The sequence below is a fragment of the Tinamus guttatus genome, unplaced genomic scaffold (assembly GCF_059628265.1).
Source record: "Tinamus guttatus ecotype Peru unplaced genomic scaffold, ASM5962826v1 Tinamus_guttatus_pri_ptg000602l, whole genome shotgun sequence".
NCBI classification, from domain to species: domain Eukaryota; kingdom Metazoa; phylum Chordata; class Aves; order Tinamiformes; family Tinamidae; genus Tinamus; species Tinamus guttatus.
Genome location: NW_028289136.1, coordinates 6,652,323 through 6,677,485, shown reverse-complemented (window position 1 = coordinate 6,677,485; position 25,163 = coordinate 6,652,323). Strand labels below are relative to the sequence as shown.

The following is a 25,163-nucleotide window of genomic DNA, read 5'->3' as shown; positions in this document are numbered from 1 at the left end:
AGCAACATTTCTGCCAGGCCAAACAGCAAGTCAGAGCCAAGCTATAAGCACAAATCATCATTTATGCAGCCAAAAAGACAGAGACAAAGGACAGAGACTGGAGTAGGGGGTGGATTTTGGGACACAAATCAAGACTAGTTCATCCCCCTGCTCATAAAATGCTGGGATATGGAGGTGAGCTCGGAAGCTTGGATTTGTTAGCATAGTGCCTCATTATGTGCTGCGTTAAGCAAAAGTGCAGCAAGAGACGGGCTGCTCCCTAAAAAGCCTGTGATCAGTTAAAAATGAGTATGATTTGCTCGGTTATTCTCCTTATTGATGTGCTTTGCTGCGCTCAGCGCAGAAGTAACAAGTCTGTGAGTATTCAGCTCAAAAGGCCCCTTGACTTCTCTGCATCTGCTGAGATGAGCCCCGCTTTGTAGCCAAAGCAGAGCCTTGGTTCTTGTTGAATGTTTACTGATATCCCCTGCAATAGCTCAGCCAAGATCTTCTCCAGAAATGGACATTAAAAACCTACTGATCTTGTCACGCTTCGCAGTGTTGACAAGCAAGTTGTAGATACCAGATGTGGGAAGGATGAGAACAGCACAGGGGTTTGTTAAACATCTCAAAATCCTTCCTGAGGATGTGAAACGCTTGATTTCACATCCTCAACTACAACCCAAGAGCCAGGCCCTTGAAGCAAGAGCGAGCATGGGCCACGTTTGCGTGGTGACCTACCTGAGACAGTTCCTCTTGGGAAATGCCCTTGGAATGTACTAATTCCTGAACAAAGCCCAGCAATGGTTTGGAAAAGTAGTAGCTACTAGTTACTCATGTTGTCCAAATGGTTCAGCACAGCTAAACCCTCTTAGCTCTCATTCTACTCGAAACTGGCCTCAAGCTCTGAGATAGTAATGTATCTCAAAGATGCTGTTCTGGAAAATTATACACTCATTACATGCAGTGAAGATGTGAGAGAGAAGAAGACACCTTTAAGTGCTGATTCATTTGGTATTAGACTAGGAAAAATGTCTGCTCTGTAAGTATCAGTTGCTCCTGTAACACTAAAACTAACCCTGTCTTGGAAAAGGGTCCTGCAGTTGGGAAACCTCCTCCATTAGTATTTAAGATTCCTATTACTCAAGACCAACCTTTAAGGCAAGATGCCAGAGGGTCAAGGATCCTGGCTAGGATGTGAGATGACCCTGGTAGAGCTTGTTGCTGTGTGTTTCGAGAGGAAACCATCCCAGAGGGTTCTGGACCACGGTTCCCAGCTTTGTAAGATGATCCCCATCTATCAAAGGCAAAAGCTGGTCCCCATGTCCATCAGCATCTTTGCATGGGGATGATTTCACCCCCAAAAGGGTATTTTACTTTAGTCCTGCCTTCTCCTTGGCACAGAAGAGTTAGAAATGGCTGCAGGTGAAGGTGACCTCGATATTGTCCTGCACAACCTCCTTCACAACAGCTGGAGGACACGGGGTTGATGTGAGCGCTGAGCACCATGAGCAACCATCTCTGGAGGTGTTCACCAACACTCGCTTCATCGATGGCCTTCACATCTTGCAAGTTTTTCAGTTTTTCAGTTTCTTTAAGTCTTTTCCGTCCCATTTTTCCTGATTCTACTTAGGACAATCTGAAAGGGCTGGGAACTCCCTTTGTGAAGCTAAAAGTCAAAGAGTATTTCAAATTATCATCTTCCTCTTTAATACTCCTCCAAACAAAAGTGAAAACATAACTATATTTTGGTGAATATATATAGTGTTTTTGAAGGGAATTTTCAAAACATTTTTGACATTCTAGAATTACTGGTTTCGAAAGTGCATTATTTGCTCCCAACTAATCTTTCTCTCTCTTAAACAGAGGGAGAATGTCCAGCATTCTGGACCCACATGATTCTTTGCTGCTTCTGAGACCCTGACAAGATACTGCAACACAGGTTATCTTCCATACCCAAAACCCCATGGATTTTATTACTTTAGCACATCTCCTCGGCCTCTTTGAATTGAAGGTCGATTCCAACCAACTCCTACTGTAACTGTCTTGTTGACATACAAGAACTGCCAGCACAAACCCAAGAAACGACTCCTATTTCTCTGCTACATTCAGCATGAAGTGCTCCTGTCTGACTCCAATGCATATACTTAGACAGCTCTATTCTCTAATAAATACCCTTGTTATTATCTTGCAAACAGTAATTTATTGTAAAGCTGTGTTGAGGCTGTGAATGGTGTAATGAAGTTCCTGGTGCCCAAGACTATTTTTTTCTCCATACATTAAGAGTCAACCTCTAGCCAATATACCCCTCCGCTACACACAGAGCAAATCAATGAGCCAATATCTAATCAGCTGAGCCCAGAAAATGAGAACAATTTGATCTATTTACATGTGAATGTGAAACTTCAACAACGCACAACAGGAGCAGGCAGTTGAGGGACACAGTATCTATGGGCATCTCCAGCCCACCAAGAAGAAGCAGTGCTGTAAAAGAGGAGGTGGCTGCAGTACGGATTGAGCCAGGCTGTAAGTGAAATGTGATTAAGATACTGAAGGAGGTGGAATCTAGTGGATTTGGCAAGAAGATCCCACGCCACAATTCATTTCTGAAAGGTGCTCGAATCAGCTGCCCATAAATCAGGAATACTGCGCTGCTGTAGGGTCAGTGCTGCCCACGCAGCCTTGTAAGGATGCATAATTATTACATGAGTACGGCAGAAGGGAGTCCAAGGCTCTCCCTACATCCTGGTCGGTAAATACCCATGGGCATGGGTGTGAGGGTAAACACCCATCCTGCAGAAATGGCAGAAAGGAGGAAAGCTGCAACTCAAAACGCAATTTCAACATCTGCTTTGTAGTGACTGATCTGCCAAGGGTCTAAAATGTTACTATTCACACTTCACCTCACTCTGTTCAGCCCAAACTCTACTCAAACTGAGAGGGCACGCGTGGTCATTGCATCCTATTGAGGTGACCAGAACCCCAGGGCCACCTCCTCAGCCCGAGCCAGGACACTGAGCCTCAGTGGGCCACAAGGTTAAACAAACAAACCAGCTCAAAACGTGGATGCTTTGCTGGAGGAAAATCCTTGCTGACCAGGCACTGTGGGATGAGGGTTTGGAAAAGAATCGTCCTAGTCAGATCTGAGCGGGCTGCAGGAATCTGGGAGAGCCCAACTGCTCCTGCGAGGATCTGCTGGGTCCCTGAGAACTCCATCTGAAGCAGCAAGGCTCACCTGGTAATATATATCCAACTGGTAATATATCTTAAGGCCCCAGGGGAAAAAATGTAAGCAACTTTCATAAAGGAAATGTGGAACAACATGCAATGACAACGCAGCACAGAAAATTCTGCTTTTCTTCAAGTGCAAATGTTTTCCAGGTCCGTTCATATCCAGTGCAATGAATTTATTGCTCCTCCCATGTAAACTTGGGCATTAACGACCTCCTGCATCAGAGCTGCTACTGACCACTTTGAAAAAGCTACTCAGGAACCTGAGATGTGAGTTTAAGAGGGGAATCCAACACAGCAAGGTGCACTAAGGTGCACTGGGGAAAAACCTGCTGTCCTGACCTTCTTGGATGCTCTGGTGTGAAGCACCTTGAGCTTCTTGCCAGCTCTCATTGCCCAGATCCTGGCCCTGGCCCAGGATGGGGGATGCTTTAATGATGCTGCAGTTTAGCTGCACAGGAACTGCAGGGTTTGTCCTTTAGGCAGAAGATGGAGAGGGGCGGTGCTGGAGAGGACAGGTAAGATTTTGTCCAAGTTTGTTCGAATTATCACCCAAATCACAGGCACAGAATCACACGTCTCTCCAAAGGAAGGTCAGTTGATGTCAAACAGAAGCTTGGGCTCTCTGCTGTTGCACGATGATTTGCCAGGATGTATTTTTCTGCTCCCTTTAGGGACTCCTTCCTTTCCCTCCTTTCTGTGTTCCTAATGCAGCTCCAAAGCAGTGCTGCTCTTCGATTTCCTTCCTTGCCTGCCCCGCAGCGTAATTGCTTGTCCTGATGTGTGAGCAGAAATAGAACGGGCACTAGAGGGGGCAGAGGAGGAACACGGTGAAACTTAAACAGCAGGTGCTGCTCTGCCAGTGCATGGAAAACCTGGATCGTTATTCTACACTTATCACCCTAGTATCTTCTATATGTCTGTATTTGATTTCCTTGTATACACTAGTTGGGCACCAGTTATTCTAAAGCTTAACCATGCACTCAAAAATTGAGGGACATGGTCTCCGTGTCAGATCCTATAAGGATACAATCCCAGTGCAGGCTCTAATATATGCCCTATATTCCAAAGGCTGCAAAAGGTTTACACATCCAGGAAGGTAATAAGGCAAAATTGTTGTGTGGCCAAAGGGACAGTGTCCTTAATCTGTTATCGACACGCTCAGTGCAGGCTGTAGCTGCATGGATCAATCTGCTCATTTTCACCCTCTCTGCCTCTCCATCCAGGCCGCTGTTCCACATCCTCCCTGTGTGCACCCCAGCTGCACCAACACGGTCAATCCCTATTAATACTAAACTGAGATCACTAACAGGCTGTCAAAGGGCCACTGCAAAGGAAATACTTATTTCTTCCACCCATATTGCTGGTGGCAGCTGAACACAAAGTGTCTGACCCTGTGGTCTCTTGGCAGAGTCCCCTCTGCCACCAAAGTGCCAGCAGAGCTAATGCTACTGATGCAAGGTCACAGCCTGGACCTGTGCACACTAATGTATAGATTTCCCAGGCGCCTATGGCACAGAGAAGCTTGGCTCTTGCGTCACAGCATTTTAGCCTATTTTATCCTCTTTCAGGCTACAAAAACATAAATAATCCAAATCCAGCACGCACGGATGTTTGGATGCACAACGCGGTGTTCTCAGAAAGGGAAAGGGAATTCAAATCAGCGCCACTTCCTCCTTCATTCCAGTTGGAGAAGCTGCATTTCCACAATGTCCCAGGCGTGCTAAACGAGTCGGTGAGGTCGGGCACAGGAGACAGGCTGTACTCGACACACGCAGCATGACAGCAACGCCGCTGCAGGGAATACAGCCCACAAAGGGGGTAAAGGCAAGATTAACCCAGATTTGGTCTGTTTTCCATTACCGCCAAGAAATGCACCCACTGAAGCCTTCTTAAACTGCAAGGCTGTAATAGTTTTTAACCAAGAGACCTGATGGGTGTGAACCACATATATAGAAGAGTTGAGACTTGAGTAAAGATCTTGGCTTAAAGGATTATTGAGATTAGGAAAAGCAATGAAAACTGAGTTTTTCCCCCACTTCTTTACTTCTATCATTAAAGCTGTCTCACTTCAAGGCAACAAAATACAGAAGTAAATGTGATTTGTGCTCCAGAGGAAGAGGCTGAGTTAACACATCGGGGAGCTCCCGCTCCACTCTGGTAAAACCAAAGCAAAACCTGTCACAGCAGCTCCCTGGGGCTACGTGGCTGTCACCAAGAGCAGGATGACCTGCACCCATCCAAGTGTTTTGCACTTAACACAACAGACTTAATACTCTGCCTACTCTGTCTCCAGTTCACTCTTTCTTTAGAAGCTGCCCAGTCCTCAAAAAGGCACAAAAGGAGATGAACTATAGAAAATAAGAGTAATATCCCTTGCCCTCCACTTCACTCCCCTTCCATGCGAGCTTTGAAAGCCACCAGCATCCCCAGTGCATCAGTAATTAAAAATGAGGAGGATTTGCCTCCCAAACAACCAGATTAGTCCCATGGTACTGGCCCAGTAAACACCGGGACCATCTAGGTTGTCTCGGGGGAGTCTGGGAAGGAGACAGCCCAAAACACAGGAGCAGATGGCAATATTGTGATAGCTCATCCTAATTAGGGACAACACGATGCAAGTGCATGAAGCAATTACTGGTTGCTGCTGGTACCCAGGACGCTGCCCGTGCAAAGGAATAAAAGAGCAGAACTGCTGCAAAGCTGCATACAGGAGATGATACAAATGTAGCCTTCAGAAGGTGATTTTATAACTAATTTGGTGCTTTCAAGGGCTGCTCCAAAGCTTGCATTGCAAGCAGGGAAACGCTTTGGAGCCGAAGCAGGGACAAGACGGGCTGCCCCTTTACATCACTGGTGCTCACGTTCACAGAGGCCTCTTTAAGCGTTTGATGAGAAGTGTCACCCTAAGCACCTGCCTCTGGGATTCCGCACAATGAAACCATCATGGAAATACCCCGTCCTCATGCATGGGATGTAGCCGCGCGGGATCAACGCTGGTGCCCAGGGCATGGGCTCTGCAGGCACCTCCAGACCCCTCCTCAGGCTGGGTTTGTGTCTCCTGGTCTTCGAGAGCGATGGAGAAATGTGCTACCCTCTCCTCGGGGGGTGTCAAAGCTGTCCTGGCTGTTCCACAAACACAGTAACGTCTTTTCCCTAAAAATAAATCATCACAAGCCTTAGCAGCCCTAAAACCAACCAACCAACCAACCAAAAAAAAAAAAACCCAACAGGATCACAGAAACCTGCTTCCCAAAAAGGATACTGTTAACTTAGAACTGAATAAAAATTTTCCCAATGATTGATTCAATTATTTGCCTTGTTTCTGCTAGCATCTCTGTCCTCACTCTGGTACCAGCTCTCTCCTTGGCTCTAGCCCTGCATGTGCTCTGCAAGGATCTGCAATCCCAGATCTACCTGCCAAAACGCAGAGCAGGCTGCCAGCACATGCAAGTGTGCATTGCAATGCCTTTTTGAAAGCAAAATGAAACCCCACGCCTCCCAGGTATTAAATTCAGGGAATAAAGATACAAAGCACAAGTTCTGCAACTCGTCTGCAAAGAGCCGGATGGAGGATTAGTTATTAATACGCATTTTTGTAGGCATAATAAATGTTTACAAGCTCTCTGAGCCATTTGTATCCACTGGGTAAATAATATGCATTTAGAAACGAGTTGAGCTGCAAATACTTCTGCCTTTGGATCTGTTCCAATCTCAATCAGGAAATGAAACATGCTAGGGACAAATGCATTAAGAAGGTACTTAATTGAGAGATGAGACGGGAGAAGAAGACGCTGCTCCTGTCTCCCAGGCAAAGCCCGCATGTTTTAAACACACTCCTAGATTGATATTTATTGCAGCTGGCAGAGCAGAAAGGCTCAGAAGAAGCACTTCTTCCTCTCCCATAAATAATTCACTCCTTGTAACAGTTCATAAAATGTTTATATTAAGTAATAATTAAATATTGCTCTAAAAAAATTATAATGAGCATTACAGCCAAGCGAAAAACATAATCCCGAACGAGGGAGGGGAAACGAACTCGTCTTGCAACTGTCACGTTGCATTTTCTCCGCTGAGAGCAACTCGGCGTAAAAGCAGTTAAAAGATGTGGGTTTTCACTACACCACTTCTCCCCTCTGCTCTGTCACCTCGAATCCACGTCCAGTCTTGAAACACGGGTCTCCTTCCACCGAGCTCTGCAAGAGGAGCAGGGTCTGCTCGCACGGGTGGACACACTCTTGGTTTTTTTATTGGTTTTTACTCTGTCTGGCAACCATGGAGTGCGTTTTAGGTGTGCAGGGCACATTCAGTCCCTTTTCAGCCTCTGCCATTGAGTCTCAGGCCTCCGTCAGGGCAGAGGGTTGCTGCTTTGCATCCAAAGCCACATTTCCTTCCCTGTTTTCTTGGGAGATGCCAACTCCCTGGACACTGCAGCTCTAGGGCCACTTTTCATGTCACACCACCATGGCTTGGTCCCTTGGGCTGATGTCCAAGGGATGCTCCATGGTAAGGGTGCACGGAGCTGCTCCATGCTCCTGTCTGGCTTTGTGTCCCAACATTTCAAATCACATTAAAAGGGTGGATATGAGCAAGTTCCAGGCATCCATCCTGTTGTCATGAAAAAAAAGGAAAAGCCCAATAAGTCCCTCAAGGGAGTCTCTAGCTGGGTCTCGCAAAAGAGAGGTGCCCAAATTCACTAAGTGCACCTGAAAATGCCAACTATGGACAGCTACGAGGACCACACAGGGTACCTCAGACCAAATCCTGAACCAAGGAAACTTGCCCAAATTTCAGCTGGATGCAAGACACTCGGATGCGGAGATGAGAATACCGGAGGGAAGAAGAGAGGGTGGTGGGGTAATAACTGAGGGTCAGCAGGAGGCATTAAGGTATTATGAATCAAACATCATTACACATCCACCAAGGCATTTTCTATTAAAACTGTAATTGCTTGGTCCAACCTGAGCCCTGGGGAGCATAAAGAAAAGCAAGGAGTACCAAGGTCATTGCAGACAGAAAATCAATGCAGGGAATGAATGGTAATGTGGGTTTTTTTTTCTAGATTCACAGAGGGAAACTGTGGGGCTCTCATGCTGGCATTGCCAGAGAGGCACAATATCCCTGAGACCTCAGAATTGCTCCAGCAAAGCACTTAGCACAGTTTGAACTTTACATTTTTAACTTTAAATATCAAAGCCTTCCTCTTCTTCAATGTGGCTACAACGGGTTGGATCATTCCAATGGACCATTACATTCCATATATGCAGAGAGAAGGATCCACTTCTCTGGGGTATTCTGCTCTCTAGAAAAACAATTCAATGTTTTTCATTTTTTTGCAGTGAAATTCCATGTTTCTGGCCCCTCTTAGGGGTCCCCTCAGGACTTTCACCATTTGGTCCACGACTCTAGCGATGCACAAAGCCAAAAAATCAACACAACACTCTACCCGAGGCTTTCCTAAAGTGAAGGGATGTTGCTTCTTATACATGACTTTCCTCTACATATATCACAGTATGTTACTAGTCACAAAAGTCTGTGTTTGTTTTTGTTTGCTTTGACAGTACAGTTGACATCTGATTTGTGATCCACTGCAGAATTGCTGCTACACCAGCTGCTCCCATCTGCCCGGGTACAGCTGATGGTTTCCACCTCTCCATCACACACTGCCCTCACCTTTCTGGACTTGCATCCCATTCATTTCCTGCTGTTCTTCCAATTTGTCAAGAAGTCTTTGAATGCTAATTCCAGCATGCAAAAACAATTTAGCTAAACACAAGTTATGGCCTCAACACAGGAGCACGTGCAGGAATACAAACGGAAATGTATGTAGAAGCAGCACTAAAAAAATACCTTCCTTAGAGATAAACAGTCTTCCATATGATCTTGCACTGAGTATTATTACACGAGTTTCCTACAGTATCTTGTTTCATGGGTATAGGATCTCCTAGGGCTCCCAGCACAGGAGCTGCACTGAGGTGTGTTCATTTACCACAGCAGAAGTCCCCAACACCTTCAGCACCTCTACGGGCTTCCTGGGGGTTATCTCCACTCCTGCAAATGCAGAAGAGGGACGTTGGTGTTCATAGCAACTGGGGCTCTGATTCCCCTTGCGTGACTTCCTGCCTAATGCATCCATACAGTTTGTAAGCCAAGGGCATATCCCCGAACCTGGAGGCTACCAGGCTCCAGGCCCACACTGGGCAATAATGGGCTTAAAAGGCTCATCCAAAAGCAGCATAAGGTCAGCAAGGTAAGGAGAGCCTTGAAGAGGTGAGGCACCTCCCCTGGGATGTCTTCTCCTCTGGGAAGGAGCCCTTGGGACAACATTTCCAGGCTGGAACGAAACCATTTCCCCTCTTGCAGCATCCTGTGCTGAGCTCTGAGCTTTACAGCTTTACATTGCTGCACCCAATGCCCTCATCCCTCCTGGGAGACAGGGCTCTGCGCCAAGCGTCCGCACTGGCGAGGAGCAGAGAGGAGCCAGAACCACGGGCTGGATCCGCGCCGGTGCCGTAGCGGATACGGGAGCGACTGCTACCCTGGCATCGAGGCGGGCGCAGGGAGCGTTTACACCACGGCACGGAGCAGGGAGCACCTCCTGCCTGTGTCCCAGGTGCTCCGGGAGCTGCTGTCCCGCAGCCTTGCAGGATGTCTCCTCGGTGGCACCGTGTGGTTTCCCCTCCTTCTTTCCATGCTGCCGTGTCCCCGCTCCCTCTGGCCACTTGCCAGCACAAAGCGTCTCTCGGCAAAGCTCAGCTCTCAGCAAACGTCGGCTCTCGGCAAAGCTCGGCTCTTGGCAAACCTCAGCTCTCAGCAAACCTCAGCTCTGGGCAAACCTCAGCTCTCGGAAAGCCTCAGCTCTCGGCAAAGCTCTGCTCTTGGCAAAGCTTGGGTCTCGGCAAAGCTCGGCTCTTGGCAAGCCTCGGCTCTCGGCAAACCTCAGCTCTTGGAAAGCCTTAGCTCTCGGCAAAGCTCAGCTCTCAGCAAAGCTCGGCTCTCGGCAAGCCTCGGCTCTCGGCAAACCTCAGCTCTCGGAAAGCCTTAGCTCTCGGCAAAGCTCGGCTCTCGGTAAAGCTCGGCTCTCGGCAAAGCTTGGCTCTCGGCAAAGCTCGGCTCTCGGCAAACCTCAGCTCTCGGCAAAGCTCGGCTCTCAGAAAGCCTCAGTGCTCAGCAAACCTCAGCTCTCGGCAAAGCTCTGCTCTCGGGAAACCTCGGCTCTCGGCAAACCTCGGCTCTTGGCAAACCTCAGCTCTCGGCAAACCTCGGCTCTCGGGAAACCTCGGCTCTTGGCAAACCTCAGCTCTCAGAAAGCCTCAGTTCTTGGCAAAGCTCAGCACAAGTTGCCATAGCTACTCGCAGACTCCGTGCTGAGCTCTGCCGCTCGGCCGTGGCGGGCGCCGTTATCTCTCCGGCGCGCAGCGTCTCTCCCTGCTATCGGCCCCATGCACATCTAACCCTTAGTAGCGTCTTGCATTGGGTTCCTGGCAGTATCTAAACCTCTTTGCTTATTTTTCATGCCTGTTTTTGCTTCCCTGCGGCGATCAGCCTTCATAGGCCAGACATCGGTCTCAGACTGGATAACCTCAGATCCTCGCCTTGTCTTCTCCATCCCTCACACCTTCCAAACATCAATTTTATACCCAAAGACAGCACAAAGCATCATCTAGTCATCTAGATGGCTCACCCTGCATTTCATTCCTCCCTTCCCTAGTTTTACTCACTCCAACACACAGAGATGCTGCTCAATCACACTGGTAGTAGCGGGCAACTCAGGCTTGCCAAAGTGTTTGCAAGACACTGAGCTTCATACAGGTCCCAGGGCTCAGGGTTTCAAGCTCCACAGTCAGAGTAGATGAGAAAAGAGTCTCCATCTTCAAAGCGAAACGGCACCTTCAGGGCACCTGCAGCTTCTCCTCCAAGCGCTCCCTGGTGAAAGGCAGGAGCCCCTGAGATCCTGCACCATCCCCATTAACTTCACCCCTTGCCCTTCCTCCCATACCTTAACACAAAACTGAGGTTTCTTCACTGATATGCACCGACCTGGCCAGCTCTAGCCTTCCTAAAACCATTTTCTAGCTGTTTTAAATGGATTTCTAACCAATCCAGAACTGCCCATAAGCTTGCGCTCTCTAAGAACGTTGCTCATTTTTGTTTTGGGAGAAAAATGTTGGATCCCCTTCTCTGGGAGATTAGCTCTCTGCCAATCTTCCCCTCTGTGTGTGTGGTCTACAAAGCCATCTGCAGCTTGATTAATGGGAAAGAATCGGGAGAAAAAGGACAAAGCAGAGAACGGCATTAATATTGGATAATTAATCCCCTAATAAGGAATTTCAGATAAACATCATTTATTTGACAATTAACTCTTTTACCCAGGAGTCCCACAAAAGGCATGCTGCTTATCCTCATGTACTCTTAGGAATAGTTCTATTGATTTAAACAGCAGAAAACCTGGCCCCTCTATGTCTCTGCTGTGACTAGACATGAGGACTGGTCTGATCAGAGGTGATAACATTGCCCTTGTGATTAACATGGCTCCAGAAGCCTCTGCCCCCTCTCCAAAAGGCTGTTGTCCTCTGCAAACACCCCTCGTTTCTTCCTCTTCTGAGCTGCAGGAGCAGCAAAACACATCCGAGCAGATGCACACACCTTCAGCCCTCTTAAAAGTAAGAACAGAAAAGCAGCAGCAGAAGAGCAGAGCAAGGACAACCTTGCAAAGCATTTCAGCGAGGAAGTTCTGGATGGTTTCCAAGAAAACACCTGCAAGGTTGCACGGATGCACAACGTGCAAGTGCTAATTGGCGTGGGAAGGATGTTTGCTGTGCAGGCAAAGCCCGGCTGCATCCCGGACCTGCTGTGAAACGTGTTGGCATCCCTGCTCCGCGCACGGCACTTCCCGGAATGAGCTGCTCCACTGGAAGCCACAGGGCACTCGGGGAGCACCAGCTCCATCCCTCTCTGCAGGGCATCTTTCCATGTGGCTGGCATGGTCATGGAGAGGGAAAACTGTCCCTATCCTCGCCCATGGGACTGTCACAGGGATGGCATCCAGCCCCTTTATTGCCTGGCACGAATATTTTGTTTTTCTGCACATACACCTTTTTGCAAAGTGCTCCGGGGTCTTTTCAGGTGAAGGCACTATTTAAGCAAAAGGAACTATTATTAGAACACAAAATGTATTCTCTATACCACAGTGGTGATGTTGGACTTGAGGAGGAGAGAAGAGTTAGGGATTAAAGCAGTAACTTGGTTTAGAGCCCTGTGCACGCACTCGTAAAGGACATCAGAAGGATACCCAAAACACTGAGCTTTAAGTCAAAAGAGATGAAACTTCCTATATCCTGTAAGAGCCCTCTAAGACTTTCTTTCCATCCCTGGCTGTCACCACATCAGGAAGACATCCATAATCTTGGACCCGGGCAGCAAGACCTATCTGAGCATCAGACTCAGAGCTGCAGATATGTTGGGCTAAAAGCAAAGAAAAGCAAGATTGATGTTAGACATAGTGGAGAAGTACTTAGAAAGTGAAGGCTTGTTCAGCTGGTGGGAGACAGGAAAAGGAAAGGTCATGCTCTGAACGTGACACAAGACAAATTTATAGTGGTTGTTCATGATTTACTTGGCAAAGGGAGGTGTGGGGGCCTCCTGCTCTCTAAATTAGCTGATCCATCTCCTCTTATTTTTATTTATTGCTTGTGTTACAACCTTGAAGCTGCCAGGTGTAACTGGGGTCTCTTCTCTGCCTCTGCTGCTGCATCTGGGAAAAACAAGTCTCTGCCCAAGAAGCTGGCGGTCCAGATAGACAAGGCAATGGCCAGGAGGGGAGGAGAAACATTTGACACATCCTCTGGAGGGCACCTGACTTTGCAGACAAAGGAAACGGGAAAATCTACCCGGATTTCTGCAGAGCATTTGATAGAGAGCCATGTGGGAAATCATTAATTAAGACAGTATGGCATGGAGCTGGAAGCAGGGCGAGGGAAATGAAAATGCAGGGCACCGAAGGGCTGAGCTGCGGGCTGCAAGCAGGTCAGCAGTGTTTAACATTTTTAAGGTTGACTCTGGAAGAGAAAGTAGGACAAGGCCAATGAGATCTGCTAATGACACAAAGTTGTAAGCAGAATCAACATATAGGAGGATCGGGATATCACAGCGGAAGAAAGGGATTGACCTTGACCATGGAAGTCCATTTGGATGAAGTGGAAAGTGCGACAGCTATTCCTCTATCCGTGTAGGTGCTCCAAGTACAACATAAGGATCCCTTGCTCTGCTCCAGCTTAATCCAGTTTCAATCGGGAGGGATAAATCCCCCAGGACACAGGAATAGTTACTCAGGGACATTTTTTCCTGGAAAAAGCTATTACAGTTATTACATACTCATACGACAGGTCCTTGTGGCATCAGCAGTCACAGTGTCTCTTCCTGCAGCTAAAAGCACATATCAGGTAACTGCTGAGCACTTAGCCCTCAGTTAAAGCTGCCAAACACCTTTTTGAGCATCCTTTTCTGGATGGAAGAAAACTTCCTGAGCCTTTCCCTTCCTTGCAGCAGACAGCAAAATTGGATCTATTTACCTATATGAGTTACTTTAATGACACTAACAATCAAAAAAGATAGTTGGTAACTACAACTGTGCCAGCAAATTAATCAGGCCTGGGAGGTGCTAGGGACAACTGATCATGTCCCTATCACTGCTCACTCTGCTAATACAGATTCACCCTATGGATCCAACCAGAAATCTCAGATGACAACGGAAAATTTCACAGTGACAGACACAGCAGATAACGCTGGCATCTACCCAGCTGAGTGTCAGTTGCTTATTCCACCATGAAGAAAAGGAACTAGATGCTTAAAAAAAAAAACACAAAAACTAATTTGCAGGAAAAATTCTGTACTGCTATCAAACAGTTTCACTAAGGATCTATAACCCAGTCATATGAATGTAAACCCAGGAGATTTCACTAACTCTGCTCAGACAGTAGCTGAAAGTCAAATCAACCTCCACGTTTGACAGGAGCAGCATCACCAGGTATCTCAGCACGGTGGGATGTATCTCCCGCTGGAGATTTTCAGGGATGGTTTCAGTATTCCTGGTGTGGTCAGGATGGGGATTTGGATTAGACAATCTTGGAGGGCTTTCCTGCCCTACATTTCCATGATTTTCATGATGGAAAATGAATTCACCACCCTCGTGCAGCCCATCCCACCGCTCACGCATGGATGTGCTGCAAACATCCCTCGTAAAATGAGCTACTCTTTCCCCAAGAAATACACACCAAGTTGCCAGCTCTGAGTCATTCATCTCTATAGCTACTACAAATTCCCATTTGCTCCACATCTTTACTACCTCCAGGGCTTGAGCTGAATGACATAACATTAGCAACAGGCATTTCATTAATACCAGATGCAGGCCAACATTTTCCATTGAAGCCTTTCTGGTTTTGCATCCTCTGATAGGAAATGGCTTGTGGGCCAAAGTGATTTTCTTGGTTGAAAAGTAATTGCTCAGGAAACAAACCTTTTGAATAAAGAATTTCAAAATTGTGTTTCCTAGCACTACTTCTCTGGGGAAAATTCATTCCATCATTACTCATTCAGACAGCAAAAAAGGTGCAAAATCCCAACCTTGTTTTTCACCTATCTCCTGCAGAAAAAAATGCAATGAAAGGAGAAAGCAAGACAAAGAGAAAACAGAAATTCCTTAATTATGACATACTCCATGATTTTCCAAACAAAAGAAGTGAAAACCATCTATTCCTTTTTTGCATTTTGGCCATGTGGTTTATTCATCTCCATTTATTCTCAGGGGGAGAAGCTCTGCCCAAATGTGCAAGAGATCAGGGTGGGGAAAAACACTTTCCAGCTCTCAAGCACTAGTGCCACCAAGGCCACCCATGTACCTACTACAGATAAAACCTTCTAATGATGTTACCATATCCTCTTACATGACACTGCATAATTGAACAAGAAAGGGCTCCATCCAGCAGCAACAACTACCAAAGGGGCTGAAAACTCTCCAGGCTGGGTCCCAATTCCTAAAACTCAGCTCATGCCCCCTAAACCGAGTTTTCCACAGCAGGCTGGGCAGCAGGGAGCCCCGAACGGCTCCATCGCTATCCGCCTGCTACAAACACTTGTCTCTGCATGGCTGGTGACCAAAATTGGGTCTAAATCAAGGATAATCTCCCTGTGAGGCGGGTTACTGGACTTGGGATTGTCAGGCATGGACTACCAAGCAGGCTCCATCATGCATGACTTGATCATCCTCAAACCTACTCACTTCCAAGAAGCCTAAAATGGATCTGTGCCCAGCTGGGAGCAAACTTGGTTCTCCGTGGCCATCCCTGCCAGGCCCTGCCTCTGCTCTGCATGTCCCGGGCAGAGGTAACAGGCACACAGGATCTGCAACACTCCCTTGTCTCAATATAAAGGGGATTTAAAGGGGAATTCCTTTAGATTTAAATTGAATTCCCCTTTAGCAGGCTCCCCCGGTGACCTTGGGCTCACTGCATATCCCAGGCTGCGTTTCCACACCTGTAAATGACACTCGCTGGCTTCACGGGCACAGTGTAGAAACCATCACCAGCTTGGGTTTTGCTGGGGAATTGTTTCCCCTTCCCTAGGACATCACATTACGCTGATCCGCACTGGTGGCTGTAGGGAAATCTACCCCTTCCCTGTTGCCTGCAGCTGGAATTCGCCAGGAGCCTTCCTTGGAGCAGAAGAGCAGCAAAGGGCACAGAGGAGAAGCCCCACATTGGCCACGCTCTGGTAGATGGCATCTAGGAGATAATTTTGGTTGCTAGGAGTGAGAATAGCAAATGGGACTTCCCTCCTTGCAAGGGATGCTCCATGGGAGCATCACCCAGGGAGTGTTTTTCAGGCTATGCTGGGTGCTGTGAGCACCTTTAGTGGGGTCCCATCCTGGGATTTAAACCTTGTCCCAGGGTCTTAGGTCCTACTATAAAACAGGTTTTTAGGTTTTCCTCACCCAGCCCCACAAAAGCGGAGTTCACCATTGGCAGAATCTCCACTCAGTTGGGATCTCTTTGCAGGTGTTAATTTAAATCTAAATCAGGATTTTAGGTGTAAAAAAAATAGATACTTGGAGCAGATGCCCTTGAGTGGACAGAGCCATGACAGTTCAGCTGCTCAGGTATCTGGGCAAGCTCTGTTCCTTTTTCATGTCACAGGGCAAGGTGGGGATTAAATACACCCATCGGGGACTCCCATGAGCAGAAAGGTTTTCAGTAATAACAGGGACATGGAGAATTTGGCTCTTAAAACAGCCCAAACAATAAGCAAGATTTTAAAGATGCTTAGTTTGAACAGAAAACATGAACAATTAGCCAGAACACCACTTAGGCATTAATGAAGAGGTGCTTATGTTTCAGGGCTCAGCGTTAGAGCAAACACTTCTTTTACAATATGCTGCGCCAAAAGGAAACATGGAAGTGAGAGGGCAGACAAGGACGCGGGGGAAAGAGAAATCCTCATGCATTGAAGCTCTCCTGGAAGGAGAGGAGCATGACAGGAAAGACAGGAGGCCTTTGAGTTCCGCTTGCTTTTAATATCTGCAATGAGGAGGCTAAAAATCACAGGCCAAATGCTGCTGAGAAGGTCCTAGAATGGGAAAAGTGAGAAAATTTGGAGGGGAAAGGAGCTTTCCCAGCATGGGGTTTCATTGCAGCTGGTGGATCTCAGCCTGTGCTGAGAGGATGGATGGAGGTTGCCCTCCCACTGTGCCCCGTCTCCATCGTTTTGGATTTAACCCTGTGCCGTGGCCCCATCCCTTCGGATTTAACCCTATTGGAGCCAGCAGCGCGAGTCACGGTGAGGGAAGCCCTGCCGATCCCTGCTGGAAAGGCAAAATGACCAGAGAAAAAACCCACGGGGCAAAGATCTCCGCTTCCCACAGCGGATTAAAGGATTGTGTGATGCTTTTTTGGACAACTCAGCCCTTTTTGGGAGCATCTCCCCCAACTCCCCACCTCCTCTGCCCTTGCCAAAGAGACACCCTGAGAAATCACAGGCTGCTTTGTCACGTCTCAGACGAGAGTCCGCAGCGTCACCCCCCTCCCCTCCGAAAGCCAAATCGGCCCCAAATTCGAGCAGAAAAAAACAAACAAACAAACAAAAAAAAACAAATCCAAGATGCGACGGGGCTGGGTTCTCCCTCATATCGTTATGGGAACTCAAAGCAGCCCCCCCACAAACACCCCCAAACCTTCTCGCTGCTTAAAGCGCTTCCCACCCAACCCGGGGGAGAGGAGACAGCCACCAGCTCCCACCCCGGCAGCGAAAGCTCTGGAAAACGCAAGCGGCTTCACGCGGGGCAGGGGATTTTGCGACCCCTTTTTGGGGGGAATCGGGGCTCCTCTTTGCAGCCGCCGCGGGAGGAGGGAAGGAGGAGAGGAGGGGGGTGATGGGGGCTGGGGACAGCGGGATGCTCCGGATCCCGACATGGCAGCATCCCAAAGCTGCCCCACCCAAGGGGGCCGGACCCGCATCCCGCTTTGTCTCCGATTCCACCCAGGTTGGGGAAAAAAATAAATAACATAAAGGACGACTTGGACCCGGGTCTGCCTGTGTGTACGGAGGCCCTGGGGGCTGCAGGTGCCTGCAAACCTACGGACAATGTCCCTAAATGCACCCAGAGAAAAACACTCCTGTGATCGGCGCAGATAAACCTGCAACGCAGCCCCAAAATGCAGAGAGGACATGAGAAAGGTGGGGTCAGGGCGGAAATTTCCAGGCTCCTACGGTGGTAGGAAGCCTCTGAGATGGCACCTCTGGGCTGGTGGGACTCCTGCCGTGGTGCAATGCCCAGGGGAGAGCGGGATGGTGGGGTGGAATGAGATGGGATGGGATGGGATGAGATAGGATGGTCCAAGCACTCTGACCAGGCGCTCTGGAGATGGAAGATGAGGAGAAGAACGTGGTGGGAAAGGAGAAGAGGGTGCTTGAGGATGGAGGGTGGGTGACGGATGGAGAGGGGGTTGGTGACAGGGAGATTCATGGTGGTGCTGATGACGGTGGTGGTGGTTTTGGTGCTGATGGTGGTGGCGATGGTTGTGTTGATGGTGGTGGTGGCGATGGTTGGCCACGGCGGCCTCCCGGCCGTCGCCTCACCTGTAGGACGAGCTGACGCCGGCCGCCACCTCCTGCTTGATCTGCCTGTTGAGGGCATCCACCGCCGCCCGGCCCTTCTCGGGCCCGCTGGCCGCCTCGGGGGCCTTGCCGCGGCCGTCGCCGCTTTTGGCCGCCTTGGCCGGCTCCTCGGGCGCCTCGGCCTCGCCGTGGCTCCTTTCGGGGCCCGGCGTCGCCTTCCTGCGCCCGTCGAGGGCGGCCGCGCTGGGCGACGGGCCCGGCTTGGGGATCCAGGGGTGGTCGCCGCGCTTGGGGATGGGCCAGGCGCGGAAATCCTTCTGGTACTGGGTCTCCTTCTCGAAGGGGGTGTCAGAGGGCTGGTACTCGCTCTTGGGCTTGCAGCTCGGCTCGGGCCGCTGCACCTTCCAGGGCTTGTAGTCGTGGCGCATCACCGAGTCAGCGGGCGGCGAGGCATGAGGGGCCGGCGCGGGGCTGGGCCCCCGCTCGCGCTCCCGCTCGCGCTCCGGCGCGGCCGCCTCGCCGCCCGGCTGCGTCTCCACGGGCCGCGGCGGCGGCTGCTGCTCGGTGGCCTCCGAGTACTTGGCGAAGACGAGCGGCACGGCGATGTCGGCCTTGTCCAGCTGGTTCCAGAAGCGGGCGATGCAGCAGGCGCGGGTGATACAGGGCCACGCCATGGCGGCGGCGCCCGCGCCGCTCCCGCCGCCACCGGCCGCCTCCGCCGCTGCCGCCTCGGTCGCTCCCGCCGCCTCAGCCGCCCGGGGAGGGCGGGGCAATGGGCGGGGCCACGGGGGGGGGCGTGGTCTGCGGAGGCGGGTGATGCCACCCTGCTTGGGGCGGGGCTTAGTGAGGGGGCGTGGTCTAAGCACCGCTGAAGGCCGCGCGTGTAGGCGGGGGCGCCCGCGCGCATGCGCACGCGAGGATGCGCACACACGGGTCCGTGCAAGACACGCGTGTCCGCGCACACACACGTACACGGGTTATGCGCACGCGTGTGCAAGAATGTGCGCACATACCTGGACACGCGTGCATGCACGCACACACATGCACATGCACCTGCATGCACACGCGTGCGCACACCTGCTTGCACACGCACACACGCATGCACAGGCTGTGCATACAGGTGCATGCTCTTGCAAAACCATACACATGTGCACATGCATACACGTGTGCATATATACCAGGACCCACATGCACATACACACACATAAGTACATACACTTACATACACATCTGCACACGTACACCTGCTCCCACACATGTGTGCACAGGTTATGCACACACATGCATGCACTTGTAAAAACATACGCATGTGCACATACACACACGTGTGCACATATGTGCACACATACCAGGACACACATGCACGTACACACACGTGTGCACATACACTTACATACACATGTGCACATGCACACCTGCTCCCACACACATGTGCACAGGTTGTGCATACACATGCATGCGCTTGCAAATACATACACATGTGCACATGCATACACGTGTGCATGCGTGCACACATACCTGGCCACACTTGCATGCACATACATACACATGCACCTGCATGCACATATACACCTGCTTGCACATGAACACACATGTGCGCAGGCTGTGTACACACATGCATGTGCGTGCATGTATATGTGCACATACACATGCACACATATATGCACATCCTTGGATATGCTTGCATGCACATACACAGACATGTGCACATACATGTAGATGCACATGTGCACACATATGGCATGCACTGCTATAAATATGTACACACACAAATGCACACACCACATACATATGCACCTGCATGCACACATGCATGCACACATGTGCACACATGAGCACATATGTACCTGCACATACATTTGCACACATATGTGCACACGCATGTGCAGGCACATGCAAACCAGGTGCATAAGGATGTATGCCGAGATGCACACAAACACGTACACACACGTGCACACTCATATACGCACATTTCTGTAGGCACATGCACACACAGATGTGCACACACACTTGAACACACATGCAACGTGCATAAGCACAGATGTATAAACACCTGCATGCACGTGTGCACACAGAGGTACACACCTGTGCACACACCAGCACGCACCTGCGTGCACATTGCACACACACTTGCAGTAAGAACGTACAAACACATACACACATGCACATGCACCTCCACACACATGCCATACCCATGTGCACACACATATGCACAGCTGTGCATACCCACCCGAAATGCACACGCACATGCATATATGCACATGTGGACACACACCTGCACACACACCTATGCATACATAAGTGCACACATGTGATCAGGACATGAAAAACAGGTGCCTAAACTTGTGCACACGAACAAACACACCCTTGCACATATTTATGTTCACCTACACGGGCACAGAAAGATCTGCACACGCATGCACTCCCCTGTGCACTCATACCTGCATAAACATGTGCACATCAACATGCACACACGCATGTGCAAACACACTGGCTTGCACATGCCGTCACATAGGCATAAATGTGCACGCATCCCAGGCCACACATGGGCACACATGTGTACGCACAGGTATTTACACAGCTGCACATACATGTATAAACACATGTACACACAGAGCTGCAGAAGTGTGCACTTATGTGTGCACACCAGCATGCTCATGAACACAGGTGTTTGCACACAAATGTGCACACGCAACTGCACCCAAATGCATGCACACAATTATGTATATGCAGACAGGTACATACATGCACACAAATGCAGATGCATGCACAAATGCACAGCAAGAGACAAGCATGCACATGCATGCACACATCAACACACACCCATGTGCACAGAAACATGTAATTCTGTAGCTCACATAAACTCACACATTCATTCACACACATGCACATTCACACACATGTGCACACAAACGCTCAGGCTCGCAAAAGCACCTTCACACACATGAAGCACAAATGCTCACAAATACCCAAACACATATTCATGCCACATTGCACACGGGTACACACAGACAGCCATATCTACATGCTTGCATGCACATAATGCAAGCAGGTACACGTATGTGTACACAAGAGCACATGTGCATGCTTGCAAGGACATATATTCACTGAAACATGCACACTCATGCTGACATAAACATATGCATCCGCACACGTGCACGTATATATAAACATGTCTGCACACACATGCATGCATGCAGTTGCATGCATGCTTATGCACACATACACTCTCACGTGCAGGCACACATAGGTGCATGCACACACACTATATGCACAAATGCACCTGCACATGCATTGCACACACCGACCCAGCACAGCATCACAGATAGAGCCCCAAGTGCACGCACAGAAGGCAGGAAATTGGGAATTAACCATGTCACTCCCATGCCCTTTCCCTCTGTAGCTAATGAAGAAACTACTTTTTTTTTTCCAGCATTTTGCGGAGTAGGTGAACATTTTATTTATTTTGTTGACTTATTTGGGATGACTGCAACTAACTCTTACCTTAGTCCCAAGCTATCTCCAGGCTTTGCTCAGCACATCCATATCATCCCTGCATGATGGGTATATACATATATATATATATATATATATATATATAGCCTCTTTTATAAGGGGGACTGCATTAAATGCCCACATTCGTCCAGCTGCCCCTACCTCCTCACTGCAGCACCTGAACTGCAGAATAAAGAAAAAAGAAATTGCTAATGTCTCCAGTGCTGCAATCACTTAATGTCTGCAGTGACATCTATACACGCACACACACACATATATTAATATATAGAGAACAATCTTGGCACGTGGCTGTTTATTCACTTCCAGGAGTCAGTGACGGGAATAATTCCATCACTTATGTCAAGTCAAGTCCATTAGCTCCAATCGGCCCAATGGACTTCCTGGCTATGAGCCCCTTGCACAGAGGACAGGCCTTTAAATACATAAAAATGCCTCTGTGTTTCAATTGAGGTCCCTCAGTGGAAGGGCCTCCTCCAGCTCTTGACCCATCTCCACTCAATATTTCATCTGTCTTGAACAAAATGAGGATGCTCCAGCTGAACTCCCTGATTAAGTCCTGCTTCTCCTTAATTACCTCAACTTAAATCACCAAGAGATGGGTCAAAATACATCTTCTTTCCAAAATGTTGGGTCCCCTGTTTTGCATCCATCATGTAAGTGCCCTCAGCATCATGACGACCTTCCCACTCACTCTTGGGGTCACAGGATTGAGCCCCAAGGTGGAGTAAGCCCTGGTCAGTGCAGAGGGACTCCTTGAACCCTCAGATGTCCCCAAGGTTACCAGATGTCTCTGCAACTTTCCATAACAAATGAGAAGTGTGAAGAGGGATTGGAGTAGGAAAACCAGTGACTGGTAAGGACCAACCTGGTGCCTGGGCATTGCATGGGCTTGGTATGGTGGGAAGTTCTTCAGCAAGAGGGACCTCACAGAGGACATAGATCACTGCCCACAGAGTGATGGGCCAGGAAGAAGGGTCACCTGGAGAAACCACCAGGCATTAAGCAAGAGATACCTTCATTTTTCTCCCAATAACTCACCAAAGAGGAAATCAGGTTGGTGGGGAGCTCCAGGGTTACGTAGGAATGACTGACCGGCTTTAAAGAGAGGGCTACCCATGATTAAGAAAGAGAAGCAGTGACAGGGAGAAAGCCCAGCTTTGCTTCCAGCTCTACTATTGGAGCACCTCATCTTAAGGGTCTATATGTGATGAGGCTTCAACAAGGGTCTCAATGAGGGCCACACAGGCCATGACTAGCTTTTCCTAGGAGGCAAAATCAGAAGAGCTACCCGGTATCCTTAGGACCCCGGCGTGCTCCCGCATCCCTTAGGGACATGGGTTAGCAGGCGTGGTGGTGATGGGTTTACAGTTGAACTTAATGATGTTGGAGGCCTTTTCCAACCATAATGATTCTATGAGGCTTTCTCAGCTGTGACTCTGCAGCGTCACCAGGTCTGCACATGCATCCTGCACAGCTCTGAGCATGAGGCCTCCTGGAGAAGCCCATCGGTGTCGGCGAAGCCTTTGGCTCTGTGACTCAGTGTTTTATGGGCTCCTCCTTGTCCTCAGAGATGAACGTTGGTCGCCTGAGTGGCCAGGGCTGCTGATAAAAGGGTCAGAGAGGACAACCGACTGAGGCCTTAAGGAAACTTGGTGTTCTTGCACTGAGCATAAGCCATAGCAGAGTGGATCAGTGACTGCAAATGCATGAGAATTAAAAGGCCAAGAATATAGGTGGAGGTAAATCAGGGGGCGAGTGTATGAGCATCAGAGCATACTGGGAAATAGGGAGAAATGGGGAAAAACTTACAAAAAAAAGGGGGGGGGGACAAAACTGAGGTTTAAATGCCATGGTGATGAGAATTAAGACAACAAGGAAGCTGACAGAGGTGTCCAACTACTCTGCAGCCTTTGTCACCTGCCTGATGATGCATCCAGTAAGACCATCCCCTTCCAAGGTCCTGGGTCTCGCAGACACGGTGCCCATTGCAGTATTTATCATGTTTTTTTCCTCACTGTGCAAATAATTTTCTCTTCTAGGTTTTAAACTGGACAATGCCAGAGCATTTGATATAGCATCAGCTCTAGTGCTGTGGCGTGGGGATGGGGCTGATTGTTTTCTTACTCATTTCTGAGGTATCAGAGGAGGCAGATAGAAACGGAGGTTTCCAGGGCTGGAGGATGGAGAGGGCAACTGCAAGAGACCTGTGGAATCTGAACAGATTCAGGGGGTCTGGCAATGCTCAGCTTTGCCTCTTGCTTCTCCACTGTCCCTTGGTAACCAGGACCTCTATGTGCATGTGGCTGTCCTGGGTGTCAGGACGCAGGTTGTGGATATCGAGGCTCAATGCTTGGGCAATGCTGCCCTCAGATGAAGATGATGGTGCAGCCCTCAGAAGAAGACCTTGCTCTGAGGTGCTCCCCAAGAGTTAACAACGCAGGTGCACCATGGCTGGAGACAACACAGTGGGATTGTTGAAGCCTGGGGACACATCTTTTAAGGACCCTATGATTTACAAATCCAGACAAAGGAGGAGTGACAGGGGCACCATAAACAACTCAATGCTGCGGAGACATTCCTCTCAGAAGACTTGTTAATGGGCACATAGATGCCTGCTGATCACTGCTATGGGCTGAGCACTAGGTTTTCTACTGATGTACACACTGCTAATGACCAGGACTAGCCTGCTAGTCTGACTTTGTTACAACCTCTTATCACCAGTAAATTCTCATACTTGACAAAGGATGGTCTCAAGCTCAGTGCAACTCGTACGGGGATCTACAAAAATAATCCTGGACACCCCTCCAGTGGCACACCAGTAGTGTTGGTAGCCAGACTAGACCATCTTCTTTGAAGCCAGTGCCAGGACAAGGGGTGACGGGGCCAAGCTGAAGCCCAGGCAGCTCCATGTCCATGTGAGGAAGAACTTCCTTGGTGTGAGGGTGCCGGAGCCCTGGCACAGGCTGCCCAGAGAGGCTGTGGAGTCTCCTGCTCTGGAGATCTCCAACCCGCCTGGATGCGCCCGGGTGCCCCGTGCTCTGGGTGTCCCTGCTGGAGCAGGGGCTGCACGGGGGGATCCAGAGAGGGCTCTGCCAACCCCAAACAGTCTGGGATTCTGTGAAAAGTCTCCTGCAAGAGACTCTGCTTTTCTTCTCTGCCAACCACCCATTCCTCTATTAGAGATGCCTGTTGGTGGGTCTTTCCTCTCTGCGGTCCCACCATGAGCCTCCCTGGCCATGCCAGTGTCACCGAAAATCGGGAATAAACCTCTTAACACCCATGTAGTATTAAGAGGAAGACATTCTCTTTATTATGGCACCGGATGCACA

The 25,163-nt window shown here is 49.2% G+C and overlaps 1 protein-coding gene across 2 annotated transcripts in view; it reads right to left on the bottom strand.

Moving 5' to 3' along the window:
• Nucleotides 1–19,031, bottom strand: part of MAP6 (microtubule associated protein 6) — a 35,289-nt gene extending 16,258 nt beyond the window's left edge. For both annotated transcript variants that reach the window (XM_088535020.1, XM_088535022.1), the window contains exon 1: nucleotides 18,340–19,031. In XM_088535020.1, coding sequence (XP_088391146.1) covers nucleotides 18,340–18,992 — 653 coding nt within the window. In that variant the 5' untranslated portion in view covers nucleotides 18,993–19,031. The remainder of the gene's footprint in view (nucleotides 1–18,339) is intronic.
• Between the last annotated feature and the right edge of the window lie 6,132 nt (nucleotides 19,032–25,163).